Here is a 26317-nt window from a genome sequence, read left to right as displayed (position 1 = left end):
TCTTATTCACAGTCCATTTAAAAGAGTCAAAATATGATTTTAATTCAATATTTTAACACTTTCTTATGGTCTACATGACATGTAAGTGTGGTTCTTTGGTCATGTTGCATCAATTATGTTTTTGAAACCATCTTCAAACCGCTTCCTGACCGTCTCTTCAGGATGTGGGCCGTCTTATTTACGTGCCTCAACTGTGACAGCGTCTTCAGCCCGTCATACTTCTTGCAGTTTTTAACACTCCCATATCACCTCTACTGAAAGATATAAGTAAGAATAAACGTTACTTTTTATTAGAATGCTCACAGCAAAGGACGCATATGAATGTACGAGCCAGTCTGCCCCACAACAAGAGGATAAGATAAATACAGTGGGGCAAAAAAAGTATTTAGTCAGCCACCAATTGTGCAAGTTGTCCCACTTAAAATGATGACAGAGGTCTGTAATTTTCATCATAGGTACACTTCGACTGTGAGAGACAGAATGTGAAAAAAAAATCCAGGAATTCACATTGTAGGAATTTTAAATAATTTATTTGTAAATTAGGGTGGAAAAAAAGTATTTGGTCAACCATTCAAAGCTCTCACTGATGGAAGGAGGTTTTGGCTCAAAATCTCACGATACATGGCCCCATTCATTCTTTTCTTATCACGGAGCAATCGTCCTGTCCCCTTAGCAGAAAAACAGCCCCAAAGCATGATGTTTCCACCCCTATGCTTTACAGTAGGTGTGGTGTTCTTGGGATGCAACTCAGTATTCTTCTTCCTCCAAACACGACGAGTTGAGTTTATACCAAAATGGATACATGGATGATACAGCAGAGGATTGGGAGAATGTCATGTGGTCAGATGAAACTAAAATAAAACCTTTTGGTATAAACTCAACTCGTCGTGTTTGGAGGAAGAAGAATACTGAGTTGCATCCCAAGAACACCTTACCTACTGTGAAGCATGGGGGTGGAAACAATCATGCTTTGGGGCTGTTTTTTCTGCTAAGGGGACAGGACGATTGATCCGTGTTAAGGAAAGAATGAATGAGGCCATGTATCGTGAGATTTTGAGCCAAAACCTCCTTCCATCCGAACTTTGAATGGTTGACCAAATACTTATTTTACACCACAATTTACAAATAAATTCCTTAAAATTCCTATGATGAAAATTACAGGCCTCTGTCATCATTTTAAGTGGGAGAACTTGCACAATCGGTGGCTGACTAAATACTTTTTTGCCCCACTGTAAGGATGTTCTTGACTACAGTGTCGGACTACAATGGCGGACCCACGCAAAGCTCTTTGGGTGAAACTTTACAATATAAGGACATAAATTATGCTGAGGTCACCGATTGAAAAATGTCACAAGTTGGGCAAATTTAAAACAGCTTGTTTTGAGACAGTGTGAAGGAAGAAATTGTTGATTAAATATATCCACTATGCTGCCATTGTTTGATTTAAGCAGAACCCAAAACACACAAAAACGGGTAAAGAAATAAAATAAAATAAGAAAGATGTTTTTGCATAATGGGTCCCACTTTAAATAAGTAAACTCAGGAGAGTTGTTATCCTTGACTAAATCAGGTAATAGAATGTAATTGTTTTTCTCAAAAAATTCTATGAATATTCTTATTCATCCAGGTTATTGGAATCTGAGAGGATTCAATCAAGGATTCAAACAATCCACTTGATTGAATATCCAAAGGACCCATAGTGTCCAGATGACTGAGATTTCACTACAAGTTCTCTTAATGTATTTCTAATTCTGAAAATGAATCTGGCAGTCATTTCCCACTATATAATTTAGTTTTTGAGTAACCGGTAGATAACTAACTGTACTTGGAAGGCTAAGTACAATTTTGGTCAAAACTGAGCCGATAATAATTTTGGAATTACTAGGTGATATGCTTTACATTAGCGATATTGTAATTTGTTCTGTAAGTAAGCAGCTTACTTACGGAACAAATTACAATATTGCATACACTAATGTAAAGGATATCACCTAGTAACTCCAAAATTATTATCAGCTCAGTTTTGACCAAAATTGAGTTACTGGGTTTTGCCTTTGGTTGGGAGAATTTTTGTTAACACGCCCTCAGTAAACACACTTTTAAAACCTATATTTTACATGCACACCTTTTTGTGACTGATATTATTCATAGTATATTTTGGGAGTTTATTGTGTGTCACTTCCAGCAAAAAAAAAAGCAAAGGTCCGAGTTTGGCTAGACATGAAAAATGTCCATGCTTCTCTACGCTGCGTCATCTGTAGTTTGTGTCTGAGTCAAACAGCCATCTGAAAAGGTCAAAGGTTCACAAAAAGATTTAAATCTCCACATAGAAGAAAAACATCACATTGACAGGAGCAACCTGAGAGCTGGTAAATCAGGATACAAAGAGAGGCACTGTCTCTTGCTTGGAAATAAAAACAAATTCACCGCTGTGATTTAAAAGTGGAAGAGAAAAAGTTGAGACACTTTAGACGGTGTCTTCTTAAGGCTTTACAGTTTAAAAAATATATGACGATTACTGGTACAAGTTTTACTCATGAAATAACGGGATCTCAGAAGAACAGCTTCATTGGAAAATGATACACACTTAAAATCTGTCTTGAAACATTTTGTATTGAAATAATTGTATCATTCCATTTAAGTATGTTAGAAGGTGTATGCAATATCTACTGCAGACAGTTTTGAAATGTACCATTGCTACTGTTGTTTTACTGATGTTAAACGTGGTCTACATTATATTTTTAGAAGCTTTTCGCAACCTTTTTTGGCGTAAAATAAAGGTGCGACACAAAACATCCCGTTTATGGTGTTTATAATATTTTTAAGAGATATAAACCATTGCAAACAAAATTATTAAAATGTTTCGTATCCCTCTTGTTCATGCTGTATTAAAATGAGTTGGGTTAGGTCATGCATATATAAATAATTTATTATTCTAAATGTTTTGTTTAAATAAATAAAAAAAAGAACATATATATAGTTTTGCTGGTTATCGTATTGTATATTTAAAGCACTATTTTTTTCATGGTTGTAATATTAATTTATTAGTGAGCCACAGGGGACATGTTGTTTATTAATGGTAACACCCTTTGATGAATGCAGGAACCAAAGCACCAGTTCAGCTGCTTTTCAGGACAAATGGAACCTTTTGGGGAAGTAAAAATAAATCTCTTTACTTGCTTAATAATATACTTAAAAAGATAAATGTGGAACAGGGACGCTTAGAGCAAAGCCTATGCATCATAATATATTTGCCGGCATAAGTAAAGAATAATGGTACTATTTTAAGCTATAAAGCCATGCTTGAGTAATATGTCTGCTGCAAAGTGCTACAAAGCAAGAACTGTTACTTTCGAACGTGGTTACTTTATTGGAAGGCAGACACAAATATGTAGCTGTTTAGCTTTTGTGGAAATATTCATATTGAGAACTTTGCTCTTTTCCTATGTCTGCCTGCTTTCCTTTCAAACTGTATCTACATTTTTAAAAATGTGTTCACATGTTGGGTGTTGTGATACAGTAACCTGTACTTGTTTACTGTGAATATCATTTGACGGTTGTTTCCTTGTCTTTCTGCCACAGGCCTTCCCATGTATATCCACAGGAATCTACGGTAAGATGAGCACTTTTATTGCTGTAGTTTAATTGATTTTTAAAGTTTTGTCATGTCTTTGTGATCATGTTTAGTTTGGCTATGTTCTGTTTGGTTTTTGTACTCTGTCGGTTCCTGTTTTTTCACTCCCTGTTTTGTTTCCATGACAACTCATTAGTTTTCACCTGTCCTCATGTCACGCACTTGATTCAATTGGACTCATGCACCTGTTGTCAATCACCACATCACTATTTAAGCCTGTAGTTGCCAGGCAGTCAGCCTGGCGACATGACCCTCTATACACCCTTGTTATTAATGCTGATAATCATTGCTGCTCTTTTTCATTGTCTTTTGTCATTCTAAGTAAGTCTTCTTTATTCAAGCCACAGTTTAGTCAGTTTTTTAGTTCATGTTTTCATGTCCATCGTTTACGTTGTAATAATATTTTTTGTTTTCTTAGCCAAGTTTTGTACCTCCGCTGTGAGCGCCTTTTGTTTTCACTTTTTGATAGTTTAATCAAAAGATGTCATTAATTCACGTCGTGTCTGGTTCAGTCGCTTTGCACCATGGGAAAACAAACCGCATCAAAGTCCTAGTCTTGACAAGTTTGTCTTTGCACTCAAGTTTAACTGACATGTTCCGCAAACCTGAATGGACTTGAATAGCAGTATTAGTACACTAAAATATGTGTTTTTGGTAAAACTTTAGTATGGGTAACATATTGACCTTTAGTTAGTTTCTTACGGCGGTATAGCTCGGTTGGTAGAACGGCCGTGCCAGCAACATGAGGGTTGTAGGTTCGATCCCCGCTTCCGCCATCCTAGTCACAAGACACTTTACCCACCTGCTCCCAGTGCCACCCACACTGGTTTAAATGTAAAACTTAGATATTGGGTTTCATTATGTAAAGCGCTTTGAGTCACTTTGAGAAAAAGCGCTATACAAATATAATTCACTTCACTTCACTAACATGCAAATTAGTAACATATTGGCTCTTAATTAGTCATCATTGAGTACTTATTAATGCCTTATTAAGCACTTATTAATGCCTTATTCTTAGTTAGTCTTAACCCTAACCCTCTAACCCTAACCCTAGTTGCTTATCAACATGCAAATTAGTAACATATTAGCTCTTAATTGGTAATTATTAAGTACTTAATACTATCTTATTCTGCATGGCATTATTACACAACCAGTGAGTCATTAACTAAGAGTTTTAGTCAGTCTTTACCCAAATCCTCTAACCCTAATCCCAACCCTAACCCTAACCTGTTAATACCCAACTGATTATAGGTGAATATGTTCCCCATGCTAAAGTGTCACCGTGTTTTTGTATTTATTTATTTTATTTCTGATTTTTTTTTTTTTTTTCATTATCCATATATTGCATTTTTTTTTGTAATTGTAATTATAAAAAGTAGATCTGTTGACTTTATAAGTTGAGACTTAGAAAAAAAGACTATAATGATGTATACTGCCAAGTAGACCTTAGGCAAAGAGCATGTTACCCATTGACAGCAGCCTTCAAATCGGGCCTACAAAGTGCCTCGTTGGACCAGCTGGCCTCAAATGAACCGTGCAGGCAACGAGCCACTGTGCTCATTAAACAAAGTCACTTTGCAAATATGCCAAACTTGTTGACATGCACAGGCTTTGAAGTTATCATAGCGAAAGGTGTTACAGTAGAAGCGGGAAAGCTGCTGAGGGATTCATGAAACCGTTTGACAAGTGAGACGTAAATATAAATATTTTTCCATTCTGTTTGAATTTTTTTGTGACAAGTGAGACATAATTATATATTTAATTCTGTTTGAATTGTTCCACATCTCTGTCTTTAGGGATTGGCGATATGGCCTAACATATATATTCAAACGATCATAATCAGGTATCCTAATCAATAAATATAACTAAATAAATACATAGGTCACTTAGGCCGGCCACAGGTGTATAAAATCAAGCACTTAGGTATGGAGAAATTGGTGAAAGAATGGGCCGTTCTCAGGAGCTCAGTGATTTCCAGGGTGGAACTGTCATAGGATGCCACCTGTGCAAAAAATCCAGTTGTGAAAGTTCTGATGGATGAGTCCAGGTTTGGAGCTTTCCAGAAGAACGGACTGCATTGTGCCGAGTGTGAAATTTGGTAGAGGAGGAATTATGGTGTCGGGTTGTTTTTCAGGATTTGGGCTTGGCTCCTTAGTTCTAGTAAAAGGAACTTTGAATGCTCCAGGATACCCACACATATTGTTCAATTACATGCTCCCAACCTTGTTGGAACAGTTTGGAGCGGGCCCCTTCTTCTTCCAACATGACTATACACCAGTGCACACAGCAAGGTCCATAAAGACATGGATGACATAGTCTGGTGTGGATGAACTTGACTGTCCTGCACAGAGTCCTGACCTGAACCCGATAGAACACTTTTGGGATAAATTATATATAATGCACTTTTGGAAGAATGGTGGAAAATTCTTAGAAACACACTCTGCAACCTGTTATGTTATAGTTATTTCAATGACTCTTACCATAATATGTTACGTTAACATACCAGGCACGTTCTCAGTTGGTTATTTATGCGTCATAAAACGTACACTTATTCAGCCTGTTGTTCACTATTATTTATTCATTTTAAATTGCCTTTCAAATGTCTATTCTTGGTGTTGGGTTTTATCAAATAAATTTCCCCCAAAAATGCGACTTATACTCCAGTGCGACATATATATCTTATTTTTTCTTCTACATTATGCATTTTCGGCAGGTGCGAGTTATACTCCGGAGCGACTTATACTCCGGAAACTATGGTACTGATGCTATACTTGGTATTGTTACTGTCTTTTAGCCTGGTTTCTTGTATTTTCCTATGGAGTGCATCATGATTAGCTAGTCCTTGCCCTGAAGTCCTGCAGTGACAATGATACAGTACAAAACATAATTTTTTTCAGCAAGGATATATCCTCTTTATCGCCCAACCTCGTTACAGTATGAAGATGATTAATATGGCCCCGTTTGTCACAGTTTACCTTACACATGAAACATGACAAATTAAGGGTGTGCACTATCCAGTTTAGCCTCTAAATGGCAGTAGAGTGTTGGATATCTTGTGTGTTTTGTGGCAATTCCAACTTCAACCACGACGCCATTTGCTATGTACAGTCGCACTTTCCATCATTTTCTGCAGGCTGCATTCCTAAGACTACTACACCCCCCTTCCTCTCACATGACACCCACATGAATCCCTTCCCTACTGTATCTTTTAACAAGTTTGTAATAATCATAGCAAAACAATATATATATACAGTGGGGCAAAAAAGTATTTAGTCAGCCACCGATTGTGCAAGTTCTCCCACTTAAAATGATGACAGAGGTCTGTAATTTTCATCATAGGTCCCCTTCAACTGTGAGAGACAGAATGTGAAAAAAAAATCCAGGAATTAAAATTTTAGGAATTTTAAAGAATTTATTAGTAAATTATGGTGGGAAATAAGTATTTGGTCAACCATTCAAAGCTCTCACTGATGGAAGGAGGTTTTGGCTCAAAATCTCACGATACATGGCCCCATTCATTCTTTCCTTAACACGGATCAATCGTCATGTCCCCTTAGCATAAAAACATCCCCAAAGCATGATGTTTCCACACCCATGCTTAACAGTAGGTATGGTGTTCTTGGGATGCAACTCAGTATTCTTCTTCCTCCAAACACGACGAGTTGAGTTTATACCAAAAAGTTCTATTTTGGTTTCATCTGACCACATGACTTTCTCCCAATCCTCTGCTGTATCATCCATGTATCCATTTTGGTATAAACTCAACTCGTTGTGTTTGGAGGAAGAAGAATACTGAGTTGCATCACAAGAACACCACACCTACTGTGAAGCATGAGGGTGGAAACATCATGCTTTGGGGCTGTTTTTCTGCTAAGGGGACAGGACGATTGATCTGTGTTAAGGAAAGAAAGAATGGGGCCATGTATTGTGAGATTTTGAGTCAAAATCTCTTTCCCTCAGTGAGAGCTTTGAATGGTTGACCAAATACTTATTTTCCACCATAATTTACAAATAAATTCTTTAAAATTCCTACAATATGAATTCCTGGATTTTTTTTTCACATTCTGTCTCTCATAATTAAAGTGTACCTATGATGAAAATTACAGACCTCTGTCATCATTTTAAGTGGGAGAACTTGCACAATCGGTGGCTGACTAAATACTTTTTTGCCCCACTGTAAGTTGTACATTTGCATTTGCTTTAAGTAAAAATAGTTAATAAAAAAGTGATTCTATGGTAGAAAGTGTTTTCGATGAATTATATGAATAATTTAAAATTACCAAGACAGCGATTTTCCAAAATGCATGCTTTTCTCTAGGTTTTAAATAAAGTCTGCCTGTGTGCAAGTAACTATTAAACAGGACCTGGGACCTGTAATCGCTAGCACAGTCGTCTCACAAGAGTTTTTAAGGGTTTTGATCACTCTTTTGTAGTAGCAGATTATGTACCTGTGGCGCAAACACTGTTCCCTCAAGCGATCCTTCCATACATTAACAGCAGCAGTAACTCCCCAGCGAGCAACAGTTTCGTAAACACCAAACAACTATCCGACACTACCTTGGCCTCGCAAGTCATACAAAATAAACCTTAAAGGATTTTACATCTCCATCAACACAAAAAAGATGGACTGTCCTTCGTGAGGTGATGAGACTGTGCTTTGTGGCTTTCAGGGATATTAATCGTGCTGTGGACGGTGTCTTGCATGCCACCTTACTTCGACACCACATTTTGTCATCCCTGCGCCTCTGTTAACTGTGCTGTAAATAGAGTTGTTGGAACACTTTCCAGCACACTGTTCTCAGTTTGGTGTTTCAGCAGTGTAACAAGGCCAAAAGAAAGGATTTAGTTTTTCTGTTTGTTTTTCCAAGATGGTCGTGACTAGTCATACGGTTAAAAGGGAAGCACACCCTGAAAAGTTCATTGAAATTAGTGTTGTCCTGATACTAACATGTTGGTACCGGTACCAAAATTATTTTGATACTTTTTGGTACTTTTCTAAATCATGAGGACCACAAAAAAATTGCATTATTGGCTTTATTTTAACAAAAAATGCTAGGGTTTATTAAACATGTTTCTTATTGCAATTTAGTCCTTAAAAGGGAACATTATCACAATTTCCGAAGGGTTAAAACCAATAAAAATCAGTTCCCAGTGGCTTATTCTATTTTTCGAAGTTTTTTTCAAAATTTTACCCATCCCGGAATATCCCTAAAAAAAGCTTTAAAGTGCCTGATTTTCGCTATCTGTGAAGCCACCGTCCATTTTCCTGTGACGTCATCCAGTGATGCCAATACGGATAGCACAGCAATATATAGCAACATTAAGTCGGATTCAGACTCGATTTCAGCGGCTTAAGCGATTCAACAGATTACGCATGTATTGAAAGGGATGGTTGGAGTATGGAGGCAGATAGCGAAAACGAAATTGAAGAAGAAACTGAAGCTATTGAGCGAATAGGTATTGACGCTATACGGCCATGTTTGCCTTGGCATCGCCGGTAAAATGTGCAGACCAACGATCGGAAGTTTCGCATCTTGTGACACTTGATCAACTTAAATCTATCAATTGGTAAGTGTTTGTTTGGCATTAAATGTGGGTGGAGGGAAACACTGGATGAAAATATAGTTTCGAATGTACATACAGCTAGCCTAAATAGCATGTTAGCATCGATTAGCTGCCAGTCATGCCGCGACCAAATATATCTGATTAGCACATAAGTCAATAACAGCAACAAAACTCACCTTTGTGATTTAGTTGACTTTATCGTTGGAAATGCGTCTGCAGGTTATCCATACATCTCTGTGCCATGTCTGCCTTTGCAGCGCCGGTAAAATGTGCAGACACTCCAGCACATTCAATGGGGGTCTGGCGGCAGATTTCTTTGACTTTATCGTTGGAAATGCATCTGCCTTGAGTGTCGCAGGATATCCACACAATCTTGCCATCTCTGTAGTAGCATAGCTTTCTTCGGTAAAGTGTGCGGAACAAACGACTGACCATTTCGTCGGCTTTCCCCACACCCTCGTATTTTGAACACATTTTTTCCAATTTCTTGCCACTTTCGCATCTTTGGGCCAGTGGTGCAACTTGAATCCCTCCCAGTTAGTGTTGTTACACCCTCAGACAACACACCGACGCGTCATGATGTCTCCAAAGTTCCAGAAAATATCCGAAAAAACGGAAAATAACAGAGCTGAGAGCCGGTGTTTGTAATGTGTTTGAGAAAATGGCGGCTTTATTACCTAGGTGACGTCACGTTCTGACGTCATCGCTCCGAGATGACGTCAGAATATTGGCGTTTAATTTGCAAAAATTCACCCATTTAGAGTTCGGAAATCGGTTAAAAAAATATATGGTCTTTTTTCTGCAACATCAAGGTATATATTGACGCTTACATAGGTCTGGTGATAATGTTCCCCTTTAAATAAAGTAGTGAACATACAAGACAACTTGTCTTTTATTAGTAAGTAAGCAAACAAAGGCTCCTAATTACTCTGCAGAGGTATGCAGTAACATTTTGTCATTTTCCATTCTATTATTTTGTCAACATTATTAAGGAAACATTTTTTATTAATGTACTTGTAATTTACTGTTAATATCCGGTTATTTTCTGTTTTAGCATGTTCTATCTACACTTCTGTTCAAATGTAATAATCATTCATTCTTCTGTTGTTTAATACTTTACATTAGTTTTGGATGATACCACAAATTTGGGTATCAATCCGATACCAAGTCGTTACAGGATCATACTTTGGTCATAATCAAAGTCTTCATGTATGCAGGGACATATTTCCTGAGTTTATAAACATAATATAAATGTTATAAAAACGAAAGACGATGGACGGTGGTGGACCAATACTTCTCAGAGGCAGTATAGTACCTAATATGATTCATTAGTATGGCGGTACTATAGTAATACCGGTATACCTTACCGCCCTAATTGAAATGAAATTGTAATTGATACTTCTATGTTTGCAATGATACATTTACATTTGTATTTTTTTTGCTAACATTATGTGTCTCATCATTTTACCCATTTACTATATAAAAAAGTTGAAAAATATATAGCACTGTGCTAAGTATTGGGCCACCATACCAGAAAGGATTCCAGACCCAGTAGAAAGGATTCCAGACCCAGTTTCAATTGAGGACTATTATGATACCATAGAGCGAAATCCCAACTCCATGTTCCTCAGTAATGTGACACAGGAGGAAATAGTTAAAATTGTGAAAAAATGCAAATCAAAGACTTCAACTGATTGTAATGGAATTGATATGGATACGATAAAAAAGGTGATTGATGAGATCTCAGGACCATTAATGTATATTAGTAACCTATCATTTCAAACAGGTACATTTCCAAACAAAATGAAAATAGCTAAAGTTGCACCAATTTATAAGACTGGTGATAAACATCTATTTACAAATTATAGACCTGTTTCTTTACTTCCACAATTTTCTAAAATCATTGAAAGACTGTTCAATAACAGATTAGAGAGTTTCATAAATAAATATAGAATACTCGAAGAGAACCAATATGGATACAGAGCTAATGTTTCAACTTCAATGGCTTTAATTGAAATCACAGAAGAAATTACCAATGCAATAGATAATAAAAAATGTGCGGCAGCAGTGTTTATGGATCTAACTAAAGCATTTGACACAATTAATCACGATATTTTAATAAAAAAACTGGAACGATATGGTATCAGAGGGTTAGTCTTAAATTGGATAAGAAGTTATCTAACGAACAGGAAACAATACGTGAAGCTAGGCGAACACACTTCTACAGTGCTAAATATTTCCTGTGGTGTACCTCAGGGATCAATACTGGGACCTAAATTATTCAATCTCTATATAAATGACATTTGTAAAGTTACAAGAGATTTAAAGTTAGTATTATTTGCGGATGATACAACAGCCTTTTGTTCTGGAGAGAACACACAGTGGATAATACAAATAATAACAGAAGAAATGAACAAATTAAAAAAATGGTTTGACAAAAACAGACTATCATTGAATCTCAGTAAAACTAAAATAATGCTATTTGGTAACAGTAGAAAAGAAAGTCAAACACAAATACAAATAGACGGAATAGAAATTGAAAGAGTAAATGAAACCAAATTTCTAGGTATAATGATTGATGATAAATTGAACTGGAAATCTCATGTAAAAAATATACAACATAAAGTTGCAAGAAATACATCAATAATGAATAAAGCCAAATATTTTCTAGACCAAAAATCACTTTATATTCTCTACTGCTCACTAGTGTTACCATATCTGAGTTACTGTGTAGAAATATGGGGAAATAATTACAAAAGTACACTTCATTCACTAACAGTGTTACAAAAAAGATCAGTTAGAATAATACATAATGTTGGATATAGAGAACATACAAACCCTTTATTTATTGAATCAAAGATACTGAAATTCCACGACATAGTGGAATTGCAAACAGCTAAGATTATACACAAAGCAAACTATAACCTGCTTCCCAAGAATATACAACAATTCTTCTCAACAAAAGAAGAGAAATATAATCTTAGAGAAAAATGTAATTTAAAACATTTGTATGCACGTACAACACTTAAAACCTTTAGTATATCAGTATGTGGAATTAAATTATGGAATGGATTAAGCAAAGCAATCAAACAATGTACTAATATGATCCATTTCAAGAAACTCTTCAAACTGGAAGTGTTAACAAAGTACAAAAATGAAGAACCATGATAAACATTCTGATTTTACTCACACATTCATTTTCAAAGTAATCTGATTTATCTCATCGTATGGATTAAAATTTAAGCAATTATTTATTTATTTATTTATTTGTATTGTGATTACTTATTACTTATGGAGTATACATTGTGAATACATTGAGAACAGGAAGTGAACAAAAGTTTTAGCAACTGTTATGTAAAGAAAAGGGGTAGGATTAAATAAGCTCTGCTTCTTCCTCCTCCTTTTCGAACATGTTGGAAAGAGAAACTGGAAATTGTGATGTATCATGTTGTATGCTTGCATGTTCGAAATAAACTCAAACTCAAACTCAAACTCAAACCATTAGATTTTTTGTTTGGGCAATACTTAAATGACAAACAATGTGAGGAATGTCACTGACTATGTTTACACTGCGGGCCAAAGTGGCCGGAATCAGCTGAATGGTTACAATGCAAGTAAAATGTGATCTTTATGTTATGATCCGCTGCCCGGATTATATTTTGATTTAGGTTTTTGAGTCTTTTTGTGTTTTCTGTTTGTTTTGGACTCTTTCAGTTCCTGGTTGTACTTCCGTGTTTAGTCTGTCACCATAGTTACGCATTAATTTCACCTGCCCCTTGCTTTTGACGCGGACCTGTTTTCTGATTGCTGTCGTTATTTAAGCCTGCTTTTTCTGTTCATTCAGCCTTGCTTCCTATTTTGTGTTCGCACAACAGTGACGACCTTGATTCCCGATTCTGGTAACCAGTTTTTCTAGCTCCCATGCTAGCTCTTTTTGTTCACCTTTTGTGCCTTGTGCAAGTTTTTCTTTTCTTAGTCTGATTTATATTTTAAAATAAATCATTGCTTCCTACGTTCACGCTATGTCCGAGCCCGACTGCATCAAGAGAGAATGCACCCGCATCACAATGCCACGCAATCGCCGCATTTTTTTAAACTCCAATATAAATGTGCACAGGCCCCAATGTGGCCACGATGTCACTTGCATGCGCAGATTCAAAATATGTAAACAAATGAAGGGTTTTTTTTTGTCTATCTGTTTGGTTGTGCATATTCACACTTGTCATTCGTACCATGCCGGACTTTGGAAGATGAAGCTATCCCCCCTCCCTCTCCTGGCCCCCACTGGCCTCCACTAACAGAGCATTCCTACTTTGGCCAGTTTACTTTTCCCATCACTTCTACAAGGCTGTCTTCTTGCAATTTACCTGAACTTGTGAATTTTTTCCTATTACAATGGTACCTCAATTTACAAGCTCATTGGGTTCCAAGCCGGTAAATCAAAACACTCATTACTGCCCATTAAAATGAATTGAAATCAATTCAATCTGTGCTTGCCACTCCCAAAAACACCATCATTTTAACACGTAATATGCCTTTTAAAAAGAAAAACAAACTTTTGGATAGAAATATTGTTTGAAAATCATCAAATAGAATGTAGTGTAAACTGCTTCTTTGTCATGTGACAATAGGAAGTAGGAACTCGTTGTTTATTTTGCACACAGACGTCTAACGGAAGGCAAATATTCGCTCGTCCAGTTTGTACTGTCGGGAGAAAAGAAAACTAAAGCACCTCGGCAACATTTCGGCAGCTTTTCCATATTTTCATGTATTAATGTCTGCTATACGGATGTTGTTTTGGTGCGGAAACTGGTGCAGACCAACAGCACTACGGTCGGGCTGTTTAGCCAAGTGTGCTACACCATAGATATGTTTTTTATGGTTTGTTTTTCCAATTCAGTTGGTGTCGTCCTTCTCACTAATGTTCTCAGTTCCGTTGGTTGGAGGCCAGAGTTATGTCGATCTCTGGCTGCGGGTTGTGGACAACTACTACCAGCGGCGGCAATGCTTGTGACTCAAATTATGCTTGCAAATGAAACAGAAAGCAGAGAGATCGCTCTAATCTCAAAATACTCATAAATTAAGGTGCTCGTAAATTGAGGAATCTGTCATTAATTACTTGTGAGAAGAGCAATCACAAACACTATATTGCCAAAAATATTTGGCCACCCATCCAAATGATCAGAATCAGGTGTCCTAATCACTTGGCCTTTTACAGGTGTATAAAATCAAGCACTTAGGCATGGAGATTTTTTCTACAAACATTTGTGAAAGAATGGGCCACTCTCAGTAGCTCAATGATTTCCAGCTTTGATCTCTGATAGGATGCCACCTGTGCAACAAATTCAGTCGTGAAATGTCCTCACTCCTAAATATTCCAAAGTCAACTGTGGGCTTTATTATTAGAAAATGGAAGAGTTCGGGAACAACAGCAACTCAGCCACGAAGTAGTAGGCCATGTAAACTGACAGCGAGGGGTCAGTGGATGCTGAAGCGCATAGTGCAAAGAGTTCGCCAACTTTCTGCACAGTTGCTGCAGAGTTCCAAACTTCATGTGACCTTCCAATTAACCCACATACAGTACGCAGAAAGCTTTATGGAATTGGTTACCATGGCCGAGCAGCTGTTCTAAGCCATACATCACCAAGTCCAATGCAAAGAGGAATGTGGGTCGGATCTCAGCTGACTCTTCTCACCCTGGACACAAAATATTCTCCCCTCCCCCCTCAGGCAGGAGACTACGGTCCATCCAGACCCATACTTCCCGCCACCTGAACAGTTTTTTCCCCTCGGCCATCAGACACATGAACAATAACAAGATCTGATAGCTCAGTTACAGCTCATGTTATTCTTAACCGGGTGTGTTATATGTGTTTTATGTGGCACGATTGCGCCAGGTAAAATTCCTAGTTTGTGAACCCATTCTCAAACAATGGCTATAAAAACTTTTCTGATTCTGATTCTGAAAGTGTTGGATGTAGTGGTGTAAAGCACGTCGCCACTGGACTCTAGAGCAGTGGAGACGCGTTCTCTGGAGTGATGAACCACACTTTTCCATCTGCACTTTGTTATAATATATAACAAATTGAACAAATCTATATTTCTAACAAAGACAAATCATTATTTCTTCTAGATTTTCCAGAACAAAAATGTTAACATCAATTCAAAAGACTTTAAAATAAGAATTACATTTGATTTTACAGTTTTTCTAGATTTGCCAGAATAATTTTTTAGAATTTTAATCATAATAGGTTTGAAAAATTATTTCACAAATATTCTTCGTCGAAAAAACAGAAGCTAAAATTTACAAATGTAATTAAAATGTATTTATTGTTCTTTACAATAACAAAAAAAAAATACTTGAACATTGATTTAAATGTTCAGGAAAGAAGAGGAAGGAATTTAAAAGGTCAAAAGGTATATGTGTTTTAAAATCCTAAAATTATTTTTAAGGTTGTATTTTTTCTCTAAAATTGTCTTTCTGAAAGTTATAAGAAGCAAAGTAAAACAAATAAATGAATTGATTTAAACAAGTGTCGACCAAGTCTTTAAAATATTTTCTTGGATTTTCAAATTCTATTTGAGTTGTGTCTATCTTAGAATAAAAATGTCGAGCAAAGCGAGACCAGCTTGCTAGTAAAAAAAATAAAATAAAAAAAATAGAGGCAGCTCATTGGTAAGTGCTGCTATTTGAGCTATTTTTAGAACAGGCTAGCGGGCGACCCCTGTTCTATTGCATGGACCCTTCTTGTGATGCAATTGTGACTCATGCTGTAATAATGTGCTGTGTTAGCTCAAAGTGGAGTATTTCATGCTTTAGGCCACGCCAGTTGGGTGTAATCCAGTATTGTATCAGTATAGTAACGCTGGTAATGGTGTCTCTCTTTTTATTAACTCTCCAAACTAATTACATTGCAAAAAGTTAATTTAATCAACAAAATCAGTGGTGGTCTATGACTAATGCACACCACTGTAATGACATGTTATTACGACATAATTAAGAGTGCTAGAAAAAGTGCATGTAAAAAAAAGTATATATATATATATATATATCTTTATATATATATATATATATATATATATATATATATATATATATATATGTATATATATATATATATATATATATATATATGTATATATATATATATTTATCTTGATTGGATTATCCAGAGAATAGTGCTCGATACCGTGGTAGAGCGCAATATGTATGTCTGGGAAAAAATCACAAGACTACTTCATCTCTACAGAACTGTTTCATGAGTGGTTCCCTGAATCATCTGCTGATGATTGTGGGAACACCTCATGAAACAGTTCTGTAGAGATGAAGTTGTCTTGTGATTTTTTTCCCACACATACATATATATGTGTGTATATATATATATATATATATATATATATATATATATATATATATATATATATATATATATATATATATATATATATAGAATAAGAGTACCTTAAATAAGCGTGCAGAGTTTTCCCCTTCAGTCACCCATGTGGCCAAGAATCTTTAGCCACACCATACTATGCATGCAAATTGTTTTTATCGAAGATAGATTTCATATTTTTCTTCTCTAATCTCTAGTAATAAGTAATAATACACTGAATGTATGGTTGATAATACGGTGTCCACTCAACACTACAGCAATTTGTACTCATTAGTGTGCCACTTATCATCTCCTCTCATGCAGCAACCTCCCCACTTTGCAAGATTCAGTTCATAAGATTGATTCTCGATTCACCTAGAGTACGTGCTTTGAGTCATGACGTGAAACGTGCTGATTAAAAAATACTCCAACAATCTTAAACAATTTTAAATAATTAAAAACAGGGAAAAGTCTAAGAAAAACTGCTTTTCTGAATGCTACTATGTTTGTCATGATATACGGTGTATTCAGCTTTTTACCAGAGAGTTGCTGGCTGAGTTCACCTTCCTGTTGATGCAGCCTTGCAATGACTATCAACAGAAATGCAAGACTTGATGTCAAAGTAAATGTTTGGTGGTGTAACAACACAGATTGAGGGTTTAGTTTAGTTTATCCCACCTGTGTCAGATTCCATGCCAAAATGCATCTATGGTTACTTCTATGTGTTTTGTCAGGCACCAGTGGTGTGGTGGTTCATTTTGCAGCCTGTTATGCAGTTAGTGCGGGTTTGATTTGCAGCCAGTGCTTCAACACTCATCACATAAGAGCTTCCAAGTGCCGTTCCTAAGGCTGGATAAATAGGAGGCCATCCGGTGTAAAAACTAAGCCAAGAAAATCATGCGAGTGACTCGCTAGGGTGAACCCTGCTGGCAGAAGCCAGGACACAACCATCACCATATGGTTTTCCAGGTTTACAGTTCCAGAAAACGGTCACATGTTGCTCTCTTGCCTTTTCAAGCAGTCTGACTGTACTGTTGAAGCCAACATGTTCTTGAGGCAAAAAAATGGATGTCTCATAGAAATAGTACTGCTTTAGTGAGCAATGTTCCATAGCATGTCATGACAATCCTGATCCGTCGATACGATACATTTCACAATTAAGAGACTAGAAAAGATTCAGGGTAGCTGAAGAAAACCTGGAGTTTTACTTTTGTCTTTTGTTAAAAGTGTTACCTTACTTATTTTGGCTTGAACACACTTAGTCTGTGTGTTCCTACTGTAATATTGTGCATGCATGACTGAATGGCAGAACATGACTCTGTGTCACAAAATAATGAACTTTTCACCAGCAAATATATAACACGTACTACAATATGTCACAATTTCAACCAAATTATACACTAAACTTAGTATTAGAAAATATGCTTTTAGATAAGACAGTGAGTAAAACATTTAGTATTCATGAGCAGTACTGGTAAGATATGCAAATCAGTTTTTGCATGCGATTAAAAAGCTCTCTGTGAATGGGCATAGTGCTAAAAACATTGGCATCTGAGGTGGAACTTTTCAAATGTGCTAAGACTCAAGTTTTCTAGATCATGCAAATGTACATTTAATGTAGGCAGCTGATCGAAGGCTATATAATCACCAAATCTTCAAACTAGGTCATCTTTTGTTGTCGACAATACTGTACCATAAGCAAATGCAGTAAACACACTGGTAGATTTAAAGCATGCATGTTTTCCAAAGTGCTTGTGTTGTTTTTTTCTCTGGGTACACTGGTTTACTCCCACAGTCCAAAAAAACATACCGGTTTGTCAATTGGAGATTAGTTAGTTCATATGTCTGTACGTGTTCTGTGATTGACTGGCATGTAGTTCAGGGCATAGCCTGCCTTTTGTCCAAAGTCAGCCGGGATAGGCTCCAGCTTAACCGTGACCCTGAACAAGTTAGCGGCGGTGAAGAATGTCTCGAAAGCCAAATACAGGGTGATATAAAAGATTGATCATGGTGACACGCAGGCTAATTTTTTAAGTAATAGTGGCTAGTTGTTGTTAAACAGCTGTGTTGGAGCACAACACAGACGTCCATGTGGAGGGGGACTTTGGCTTTACTGTATGCGGCTGACAAAGGCACAGCTTATTGCAGTTCACTGTGTTTATTCTGGTGTCGAGTGCCGCAATGCCAGTGGGGGCCCGTCATTGCACTCTGCCAGAAGCCCCGTACTTCAAAGTGCGGGGTTGTGGCGAGCCAAGCATGCTGCTGAGGGGAGGTATTAAAGCCTGTTCAATAAATAAACAGCTTAGCACTTCCCATAACTGCATCTCCGCTGAACAATGCTGCTGATTAGGGCTGAAGAGCCCAACACAGCAGCGGGCAAATAGAGGATGGATTTCCAAAAGGAACTATGGTGCGGTATACTGTAGTTATGTGCATCTCGACATGCATTCTCCCTGTCCTGCCAGGCTTGAAAAAAGGCTCTACTCTTTTTCCGGCCAGCTTTTGTGCACTTTGGATAACCTTTAAGGAAAATTTATATTCCGGAGTTATAAACTAAAGTGTGAAAGTTACATCATCCTAATGCCTCATCTTTCTTCAGGGTTTTAAGTGACAGGCTGATGGTTATGATGTCTTAAAGGGGAACATTATCACCAAACCTATGCAAGCGTCAATATATACCTTGATGTTGCAGAAAATAGACCATGTATTTTTTTAACCGATTTCCGAACTTTAAATGGGTGAATTTTGGCGAATTAAACGCCTTTCTGTTTATCGGTCTTGTAGCGATGACGTCAGAACGTGACATCACCGAGGTAATACACCCGCCATTTTCATTTTCTAAACATTACAAACACCGGGTTTCAGCTCTGTTATTTTCAGTTTTTTCGACTATTTTTTGGAACTTTGGAGACATCATGCCTCGTCGGTGTGTTGTCGGAGGGTGTAACTACACTAACAGGGAGGGATTCAAGTTGCACCACTGGCAAGAAATCTGCCGCCAGACCCCCATTGAATGTGCCGGAGTGCGTGCACATTTTACCGGCGATGCTAAGGCAGACATGGCACAGAGATGTATGGATAACCTGCAGATGCATTTGCAACAATAAATTCAACGAAATCACAAAGGTGAGTTTTGTTGATGTTGTTGACTTATGTGCTAATCAGACATATTTGGTAGCAGTATGACTGCCAGCTAATCGATGCTAACATGCTACGCTAATCGATGCTAACATGCTACGCTAATCGATGCTAACATGCTATTTACGCTAGCTGTATGTATATTTGAAACTAGATACCCACATTTAATGCGAAACAAACTCTTACCAATCGACATATTTAAGTTGCTCCAGTGTCACAAGATGCGAAAGTCCTGATCGTTTGGGCCGCACATTTTACCGGCGATGCTAATAAGGCAGCCATGCTATGGGCCACTTCATTAGGTACATCCATGCTATGGCCGAATAGCGTCAATAGCTATTCACTCAATAGCATCAGTTTCTTCTTCAATTTTGTTTTCGCTATCTGCCTCCATACTCCGACCATCTGTTTCAATACATGCGTAATCTGTTGAATCGCTTAAGCCGCTGAAATCCGAGTCTGAATCCGAGCTAATGTCGCTGTATCTTGCTGTGCTATCCGCCATGTTGTTTGTATTGGCAGCACTGTATGACGTCACAGGGAAATGGACAGTCGCATCGCAAATAGCGAAAATCAAGAACTTTAAAGCTTTTTTTAGGGATATTCCGGGAGGTGTAAAATTTTGAAAAAATTTTCGAAAAATAGAACAAGCCACTGGGAACTGATTTTTATTGTTTTAACCCTTTTGAAATTGTGATAATGTTCCCCTCAACACTTGACACCTTTTTATAAAATAATTTTATTTTGGGAATTTGAACTGTGGAAGTTTTTATTCATTTATTTATAGTTAGGAATACAGGGCTGCATGTGGGCCTACTTGTTTATATGTCAGCCGTACAGTCTGGAGATTCAGGATCAAATCTCCTTTGGAACATCTCTGTGTGGATTTTGCATGTTCTCCCTATCCATGCATGGTTTCTTTTGGATTCTCAGGCTTCCTCCCACATCACAAAAATGTGCAACGTTGGGTTAATTGGAAACTTTAAATTAGGCGTGAATGTGGGTATGAATATCGTAATTTCCAAACTATAACCTGGTACTTTTTCCCCATGCATTAAACCTTGCGCTGTATAGGATGCTGTGGTTCATTTACAGATTTTTTACAGTGTTACAAGCTTTACATGTCGCTAATCTATTTAGCCTGATCAGATCAGACTAAAATTGGACTAATTAAATTGTTTGCATTAGATCAAACGCACTCACCCAAATCATTCAGTCAGCCATTTAGTTATGGACCCTCCCTCGTCATGGAGAACAAATGACAAAATGCACATGACACAAGCTAAAATCCAAAGATGACAGACCGGCCATGAACGGGGAACATCAGCTGCACGGAACAGAAATGCACCACCCCTGAAAGGCCAAGCTGCTGTGCGCAGAAATCTTTGAAGTTGTTAGAAGGTCAAAGACCGCACTGAATGACTTCTCCGTGTATGCCGTGTTACAGGCACTGTCCTTACTTAAATGTGTAAATGAACACAATATTTAATATTTCATGTTTCAATAGTATTTACAACAGAAAGTGTGGTTAGGGTTTTATTGTGCCTCTTGGCCGAAGTCAGCTTTGATTGGCTACTGCTTACCCATGACTCAAATGAGGGAAAGAGGTATAAAAAATGGATGGCTGGTACTGTAGGAAAAACAGATCCACATAATTTGACCGGCATTTAAAGAACAGTTTGACTCTGTAGTACAGGGCTAATTAAAAAATGTGTTAGTGGAGTCACATTTTTAGAGAGCTAAGGATCGGGAGCGGAATTCTCTTTTTACTAGTGTTCTTATTTTGATCTTGTATAGATCCTTTATCTCAGTGGTTCTCAACCTTTTTTCAATGATGTACCCCCTGTGAACATGTTTTAATTCAAGTACCCCCTAAACAGAGCAAAGCATTTTTGGTTGAAAAAAAGAGATAAAGAAGTAAAATACAGCACTATGTCATCAGTTTCTAATTTAGTAAATTGTATAACACTGCAAAATATTGCTCATTTGTAGTAGTCTTTCTTGAACTATTTGGAAAAAAAGATATAAAAATAACTAAAAATGTGTTGAAAAAAAAAAAGTGATTCAATTAAAAATAAAGATTTCTACACACAGAAGTAATTATCAACTTAAAGTGCCCTCTTTGGGGATTGTAATAGAGATCCATCTGGATTCATCAACTTAATTCTAAACATTTCTTCACAAAAAAAGAAATCCTTAGCATCAATATTTATGGAAAATCTCCACAAAAAATCTAGCTGTCAACACTGAATATTGCATTGTTGAATTTCTTTTCACAGTTTATGAACTTACATTCATATTTTGTTGAAGTAATATTCTATAAATATATTTATAAAGGATTTTTGAATTGTTTGTATTTTTACAATATTTTTAAAAAATCTCACGTACCCCTTGGCCTACCTTCAAGTACCCCCAGGGGTACGCGTACCCCCATTTGAGAACCACTGCTTTATATGACAGCATTTTACAATTTTCAGGAATCAGTTGAAAAAATCTTAGCTTTTCCAAGTATATTTTAACTGAACTAGCAAGCCGGTCTGGTGTCATTACTGTATTACCTTTTACCCAATTTTATTACTGTTTTTACCCTAGTGTAGAATAATGATCTTGCCGTTTCGGTTGACTTGTAGGGTGACCATTTCCATAACACCAAGAAGAAGGACATTATGCGGCATATCAATAAACGACTATGGTGTACATAGGACTCTGGTATACTCTTATTTATAGTACAATTTTGAGTGGTTTAAAGATGATGTTTGAGTTGCTGAATAGGAAAAAATATTAAAGTCAGGTGATTTTTAACAGTATTTGTATTTACTCAATACATTGTGGTGTTCAAAAAGTGACCACTGAGATTAATCTTTTCAAGAATTAACAGGTAACATATGTCATTTAAAAAAATGCTTTTTAAAAAAGCCTGAATAACCTTGTATTAAAACATCAAAGGAGATTGTAACAAACAAACACACAAGAAAACATTCAACTGCTCAAAAAGCATAGCATTTCTAAAGTGCTTCAGTCTTTTGGGGACTTGTCTTCAGTGTCTGTGTGTGTGCGCAGCAGACCTGTCTTTTGTTCGGCCACAGGCCATCCCTTTAGCTGTGGGCGATTCGCTGAAAATCTCCTGGTCCAGTTTCATGCTGCAGTCTAAACTTCTGTAGGACTGGTGATGCTTTACAGCATGGTACACCTTTCAGAGCTCCGCAGCGGTTATCTTGTCATCCAGGGGCGACGAAACTTCACGAAAAAATGTCCTCATTGAAGAGGTACCTGCCGCACGTTTATTACTTTTATGTTTATCCGTACCCGCATGCTAGAGATGCGCGGATAGGCAAGTATAACATCCGCAACCGCATCACCACAGTCGTCATCCACCCGCTGTCCACCCGAACCAACATTTAATCAGGACCGTACCCGCCCGCCAACCGCCCGCTGAAATACATCAGAGGTCGGCCGCCTTTACCACTCACAGAGCTATTTAAACCTGTTTCACAGAGTAATGAGGTCAATTGAAGCCGTTAACGTTCACGCGACTATCGGATAGCGTTCATCCTTTTGACAAGAATATGGGCGTGCTGTGAAGCGATTGCCTTAAACTCCTTCAACAACATGTACAAACCGATTGTTGGTTCGGCAACATGTTGTGTGCAGCTTCCGCAGTTACACGTACAAGATTGAAAGGCATACTGGGTGATACAGAGTACACTGATGGTTGTGATATAAACAATTTTAACACTTACTAATATGCGCCACGTTGTGAAGTCACACAATACAAGATTGACAAACACATTTCGGGAGAACATCCTCACAGTAACACAACATAAACGTAACACAACAAATACCCACAATCCTTTGTATCCGTGAGAGGTCCTGAATATATTTTACACCCCCACGCCCCCAACCCCGCCCACCTTACCGACGCACGGAGGGGGTTTAAAATATATTCAGGATATGTCACGGATACAAAGGATTGTGGATATTTGTTGTGTTGCGTTTATGTTGTGTTACTGTGAGGATGTTCTCCCAAAATGTGTTTGGCGTTCTTAATTGGTGTGGCTTCACAGTGTGGCGCATATTACTAAGAATCTTAAAATTGTTTATATCACAACCATTAGTGTTCTCTGTGTCACCCAGTATGCCTTCCAGTCGTGTGCGTGTTGCCGCGGAAGCCACACACAACATAATGCAGGACTGACAAGCAGATCGTACATGTTGTAGAAGGTGACAAAGCCAATGGCTTCATAGCACGCCCTAATACTTATTATCTGTGTGACTGCCGGCAGTCAATTAAGAGGATAATAGCGTCTCCTATTGTCTTCTTCGCTTTATAACACGGGTCTCAAATGGCTCTTTGAAAGGCAAAGGATACCGATCCCAGAACCATGTATAGCAAATATTTCCGGATGGTTCAACCGCCACCCGCCCGAATCTAATTAAAATCTATTTTTTCGTCATGTCAACCTTCCGACCCGCGGTTTATCCGCGGACTCCGTGGATGAGACCGCAAACCGCGCATCTCTACCGTATGCCGTTCAATTGCAGCTTTCTCCTGACTACTTACGTCGACATCACATCGACAAAGTGTGCAGAAGCCATGGAATGAGTCTCGACTGCTTTTCGTTATAAATTCGTGCTCTTTTATCCATTCAGAATTAAACGAGGTCTTGCGTTTTGGCATGATGCTAACTTTCTGTCAATGTCATGCCGCAGCAGCACATGGACCCTTGTTTACTTTTTTAACCAATGATAAGCAGATTTGTATCCGACACCGCTCTTAGCCAATCATTTGATATGTTACTGCGTTGGGGGCATTTTTTTACGGTCTATGATTGGCTATTGCGCTGCAGCCCAGCAAAGATGAAAAAACTCCGCTCTTCAAGCCTAGTGCCTCAAAACGGAGGGTAAATACATGTCCGGCTTGAGGCTGCGCCGGACGCCGGACAGGGCATTAAAAACCCGGACTGTCCGGCCTAAATCCGGACACATGGTCACCCTATTGACTTGTCAGTACATACAAATAACAATCGATATTGGTTATACCTAAATCCTTGACCCATTTACACCCCGCACTACAATCATAAACAGAATTGCATTTCTCTGAACGCTCAGGGAGATGTTACACAGAGGCTTTTGTGGTGGGGAAGCACTTATTTGTCAGTAAGGCTAATGCTAATTGACACTGTCCCTCCAGCCTCCGTATTCCAGAGGACTCAGTCACCATTGACAGATGATGGCAGACTAGGGAGGTTGGGTGAAGCAGGGGGGCACAGGGGGTACCTACGATGCGTGGGAAGAAAAATGAGGGCTCACACTGGGCTGACAGTCTAATCCCTCAGTCAGGCCCATTAGCCACAACAGAATTTCGGCATAGCGTGTTGGAAGTACCACCCGTAAACAAACTGGTACCCACTGTGGGCTACGAGGTCACATAGCATGATAGAGGTTATTAAGTGTTACTCCTGTTTGCACATCCATCATCAGCGTGTGACCTGCGTTTAAATGGATTATTCCTTCCAAGGTGGAGACGCTTCTTAATGTCTCACAAGATTAGTGCCAAAAGTCGACTACCTATGCCTAGAGAGGTCATTTTGTCTTTATTCATCCCGTCCGCCCGTCTTCTCTCCCATACCTTCTTTTTTTATTTGTTTTCCGTCTCCCGTCCTTCCGTCTGCAATACCAGCAAAGTCACATACATTATAATCCTATTGTAAAGATTTTTTGTGGATAATTTAGTCTTGGAAAAATGGTTGCATTGCTGCTGCTGAAAAATATGTTTTTTACCTTGTAATGATCTGTTTAGGAGGAATAAATGGGTTAAATGGGTTATACTTGTATAGCGCTTTTTTACCGTCAAGGTAGGGCTGGGCGATATTGCCTTTTTTTTAATATCGCGATATTTTTAGGCCATATCGCGATATACGATATATATTACGATATTTTGCCTTGGCCTTGAAAGAACACTTGATGCATATAATCACAGCAGTTTGATGATTCTATGTGTATACATTAAAACATTCTTCTTCATACTGCATTCATATATGCTACTTTTAAACTTTCATGCAGAGAGGGAAATCACAACCAAGTCAATTGACCAAAAGTATATTTATTAAAGTTATTAAGCAATGGCACAAACATTCAAGTCATTTCCAAAACATAAAGTGCAAGATTGTCAGAGACATTTTAAGTGTCAAATAAAAATGAGCTGCATAATAGGAAATCAAATAGTATTCCTCCTTCTCTATGTGGTATGTTACTAAGGTTATACAATTCTCTTCATTCTCTAGCGAGTGACTTTACCAATGATGCTACATATTAGCAGTAATGCTACTTTTTATAGCAACACTTTTCCCCCTCACACTTGACAAATTACGGTTGTCTGTTCGACATATTCCCACTTGAAGCCGAACCACCGCCAGACGATGGAAACCCTGCTGTTTTTATTGGGAATTAAGTCTTCCTTCATTTGTTACCAGATCAGCAGCATCTTTCTCTCGTACGGCTACGTTAGCAGCTAACGTTAGCTATGCCGCTAGCTCTCTGCCCTGCGAGGGCGTGTATGTGACGTGTGACGTGACAGTTTGTGAAGAATGTGCGCCTGCTTGTCTGCAAG

At 37.9% G+C, this 26317-nt stretch overlaps 1 protein-coding gene across 1 annotated transcript in view; it reads left to right on the top strand.

Annotated features, from left to right (window-relative positions):
- The window catches only part of macrod2 (mono-ADP ribosylhydrolase 2), a 1231520-nt gene that overhangs the window by 830092 nt on the left and 375111 nt on the right, over positions 1–26317 (top strand). Inside the window, exon 7 of the mRNA XM_061910570.1 lies at positions 3580–3610. Within this exon, the coding sequence (XP_061766554.1) occupies positions 3580–3610 (31 nt within the window). The remainder of the gene's footprint in view (positions 1–3579; positions 3611–26317) is intronic.

Source organism: Nerophis ophidion, linkage group LG09 (genome assembly GCF_033978795.1).
Source record: "Nerophis ophidion isolate RoL-2023_Sa linkage group LG09, RoL_Noph_v1.0, whole genome shotgun sequence".
In the NCBI taxonomy this organism is placed as follows: domain Eukaryota; kingdom Metazoa; phylum Chordata; class Actinopteri; order Syngnathiformes; family Syngnathidae; genus Nerophis; species Nerophis ophidion.
This window is presented reverse-complemented; position numbering and strand designations above follow the sequence as displayed.